Source organism: Camellia sinensis, chromosome 13, assembly GCF_055761805.1.
Source record: "Camellia sinensis isolate YWXY chromosome 13, ASM5576180v1, whole genome shotgun sequence".
Lineage (NCBI taxonomy): Eukaryota > Viridiplantae > Streptophyta > Magnoliopsida > Ericales > Theaceae > Camellia > Camellia sinensis.
In genome coordinates this window covers 129,931,898-129,935,934 of record NC_138973.1, presented here as the reverse complement: position 1 = coordinate 129,935,934, position 4,037 = coordinate 129,931,898, and the positions used below count along the sequence as shown (strand labels likewise).

The window sequence follows — 4,037 nt, the reverse complement described above, 5'->3', positions numbered from 1 at the left end:
TTTTGTGCTTCCGTCAAGGCCCCATATGCTATATACCAGGTTATTTGTCTGTTTTTGATTGGGTCATGCCCGAACTTTTAGGGGCAAGTTTGGGGTGTGACAAGTGGTATCAGAGCACGAGTTGCTATCTCACACACGGAACCATTGGGCTTTAGGGTGTCTAGAAAAGTTTTAGGCATCTTGCATGACATCCTGAAAATATATGAAAGAGCGATGGCAACGTTAAGTCTACTCTGATAATTCTAACACTTTTGAAATATGTCTATTATGTATAAATGCTTACTGTGTAGGCAATGGTGAGGACAAGGACAGAAGAGACAGAAGATGCTACTTCTGCACGGCTGGATAGAATGGAGAGAATGATTATGGAAATGGCAGAGACCCTACGGCAACAACAACAACAGCCACAACAACCACCCCCACCACCGGTACCTCCACCGGCAGTACAAGATTTCCATGTTGAAGACCGGACTATCACCCTTACTAAGGAGTTTAAAAAGATGAAACCGCCATCCTTCAAAGAAGGAATAGAACCAATGAAAGCTGAGGCGTGGGTGTTGGGAAGAGAGAAGTTATTTGAAGTCTTTCCCTGCACAGAAGCTCAAAAGGTGCAACTGGCTGCCTTTACTCTTGAGGATGAGGCGCGCAGATGGTGGATGCTTACGAGAACTGTACACCAAGGATTGACATGGGACAGATTCTTAGAATTGCTTTATGACAAGTACTTCCCTCAAAGCATGCGGGATAAGAAGGTAACAGAATTCAAAACTCTCAGGCAACGGAACAAAACCGTCGCCGAATATGAAGCCCAATTTGCGGAATTAGCTTGGTTCACACCTCATATGGTGGACACGGATTATAAGAAGGCGCGCAAATTTGAAGGGGGATTGCGGAGCGCTATCCTGGATAAGGTCAACATGTTGAAGTTACCTACTTATGTTGATGTGTTGGAAAGAGCCGTTATAGCGGAAGGAAATCTCGCTACTCAGAGTCGAACCTCGGAATGGAAAGGGAAGAGGCAAAATACTCAATGGTCGAAGGGATCACCTACTCCCCCAAACAAGAAGCAGATTTTAGGGAGTTCAAATACTTCTACCCTTAGTCAGGATTCAATACCGACTTGTCCGGAATATGGGAAGAAGCATCGTGGAACGTGCTATCGGAAGTCTGGAGCCTGTTTTCAGTGTGGTAAGACGGGTCATTTGATCAAGGATTGCCCTCAAAGAAATCAACAAAGTAATAACAGAACCACTACAAGTTCAGCGGGGTCTGCACCAACTTCCAACACCAAGACAGCTGCTAAACCCACTAATAATAAAGACACTGCAAGACAAGGCAGGGTGTTCGCATTAGTTCCAGGAGATGTGCAAAATGCGGCAACAGTGGTGTCAGGTACATTTATCGTTTACGGTCATTTCGCTCATGTATTATTTGATTCTGGCTCCACCCACTCTTTTGTGTCGAAACTATTTGCTCCTAATTTAGATAAAACTGAAGAAAAATTGTCTTATATGTTGTGTGTGTCTTCACCTTTGGGAGGCCCTGTGATTTGTACTTCTGTATATGCTGCTTGTGAACTCCAACTTGGGGATATCCGGGTATATGCCAATCTGTTGCCTCTTGACATGGCCTATTTTGATATTATTCTGGGAATGGACTGGTTGGGTGAATATGGTGCAACTATAGATTGTTTGACTAAACAAATCAGTTTCCACCCTCCGGGACAATCAGAGTCTACCTTTCAGGGACATGGAGTGACTTCTCTACCTTATTTAATTTCCGCAGCAAGGGCTTGTAAATTAATTCAGAAAGGGTGTCAGGGGTATTTATGCAGTGTTCTAGAGAGGCAAGCGGAGAATGGGAATACCGACATGATCCCAGTTGTCTGCGAATTTCCGGACGTCTTTCCAGAAGAATTACCAGGACAGTTAATAGACCGTGAAATTGAGTTTACAATTGAAGTAGCACCGGTAACTCAACTCATTTCTAAAACTCCGTATAGAATGTCGCCAGTTGAGATGAAAGAATTGAAAATGCAGTTGCAAGATTTACTGGACAAAGGATTTATTCGTCCGAGTGTATCTCCGTGGGGTGCACCAGTTTTGTTCGTAAAGAAGAAGGATGGAACACTCCGACTTTGTATTGATTATAGAGAGCTTAACAAAGTCACAATCAAGAATAAGTATCCATTACCAAGAATCGATGACCTATTTGATCAGCTTCGAGGGGCACAGGTCTTTTCTAAGATTGATCTACGGTTTGGATACCACCAATTAAAAGTCAAGGCTGATGATGTTGAGAAGACAGCCTTTCGGACCCGGTACGGTCACTATGAATTTTTGGTTATGCCCTTTGGAGTTACTAACGCCCCAGCAGCCTTTATGGATTTGATGAACCGCGTCTTTAAGTCCTATTTGGATGAATTTGTGGTGGTCTTTATTGACGATATCCTCATTTATTCAAAGAGTACGGAAGCTCATGAGACCCATCTTCGCTTAATTCTTCAAACCCTCCGGGAAAAGAAATTGTATGCAAAGCTAACGAAATGTGAATTTTGGCTACTCGATGTGGCATTTCTGGGGCATATTATCACAAAGGAAGGAGTTTCTGTTGATCCACACAAAATTGAGGCGATTGTGAAATGGCCGACTCCTACCAATGTGACCGAAGTACGTAGCTTTATGGGGTTAGCTGGTTATTACAGGAGATTCGTTCAAGATTTTTCCAAAATTGCTGGGCCACTTACACAATTAACTCGAAAGGGAGTTGCTTTTGAATGGTCAAAAGAGCGGGAATCTGCTTTTCAGGAATTGAAGATGAAATTAACCACAGCTCCAATTCTGGCTTTACCGTCTGGCACCGAAGGGTTTGTAATTTATAGTGATGCGTCCCATAAAGGATTAGGGTGTGTGCTTATGCAAGGTGGAAGGGTTATTGCCTATGCTTCACGACAACTTAAACCCCATGAAAAGAATTATCCCACTCATGATCTTGAGCTCGCGGCGGTGGTTTTTGCTTTAAAGATATGGCGGCACTATTTGTATGGTACTACCTGCGAAGTTTACACCGACCACAAAAGCCTTAAGTACCTTTTTACCCAGAAGGAATTGAACATGCGGCAGCGTCGGTGGTTAGAGTTAATTAAAGACTATGATTTACAAATCTATTATCATCCTGGTAAGGCCAACACGGTTGCAGATGCCCTTAGTCGAAAAAATATGGGAGATTTGGCCAACCTGTTTACAGAGCAAAGGGAGTTGGTAAATGAGTTGGATAAAATGAGAGTGGAGTTCAAGATACATGGACAGGAGACAGTCTTAGCAGCAGTAATGGCTCAACCAACCTTACTTGAAGAGATTAAGTTACATCAAATGGAGGATGACATTCTAAAGAAGGTATGTGATGAGTTAGAGACAAAACCACAATCGGGGTTCAGTTTAGTGGATTCGGTACTCAAATTTCAAAACCGAGTATGTGTCCCCAATGTGTTGGAACTTAAACGGAAATTGATGGAAGAAGCACACGCCTCAAGATTTTCCATGCATCCGGGAAGTACCAAAATGTACCGGGATTTGAAACAAAATTTTTAGTGGCCAAGCATGAAAAAGGAGATTGCCGACTTCGTCTCTAAGTGTTTGCAGTGTCAGCAAGTAAAAGCAGAGCATCAAAGACCAGCAGGATTATTACAACCCCTTCCAATCCCGGAATGGAAGTGGGAACATTTGACCATGGATTTCGTTGTGGGATTACCACGAACACCTCGGGGTATGAATTCTATATGGGTCATTGTCGACCGCTTGACTAAGTCCGCCCACTTCCTACCAGTGAAGACTCAATACAATGCAGATAAATTGGCGGTCATTTATGTGAATGAAATTGTAAGGCTGCATGGTGTACCGGTCTCAATTGTATCGGATAGGGATCCAAAGTTCGTTTCTAGATTCTGGCAAAGTTTACAAGAAGCCATGGGTACAGAATTGAAGTTCAGCACAGCTTTCCATCCTCAAACTGACGGTCAATCTGAGAGAACAATACAA

General features: G+C 43.1%; 1 protein-coding gene across 1 annotated transcript; it reads left to right on the top strand.

Annotated features, from left to right (window-relative positions):
• Positions 1-500: 500 nt before the first annotated feature.
• LOC145805712 (uncharacterized) lies at positions 501-3,590 on the top strand. The gene is made up of 3 exons (XM_082900895.1): positions 501-2,108; positions 2,220-2,320; positions 2,705-3,590. The coding sequence occupies exons 1-3, from the start codon at positions 501-503 to the stop codon at positions 3,588-3,590; spliced, it is 2,595 nt and encodes an 864-aa protein (XP_082757021.1).
• Positions 3,591-4,037: the final 447 nt, after the last annotated feature.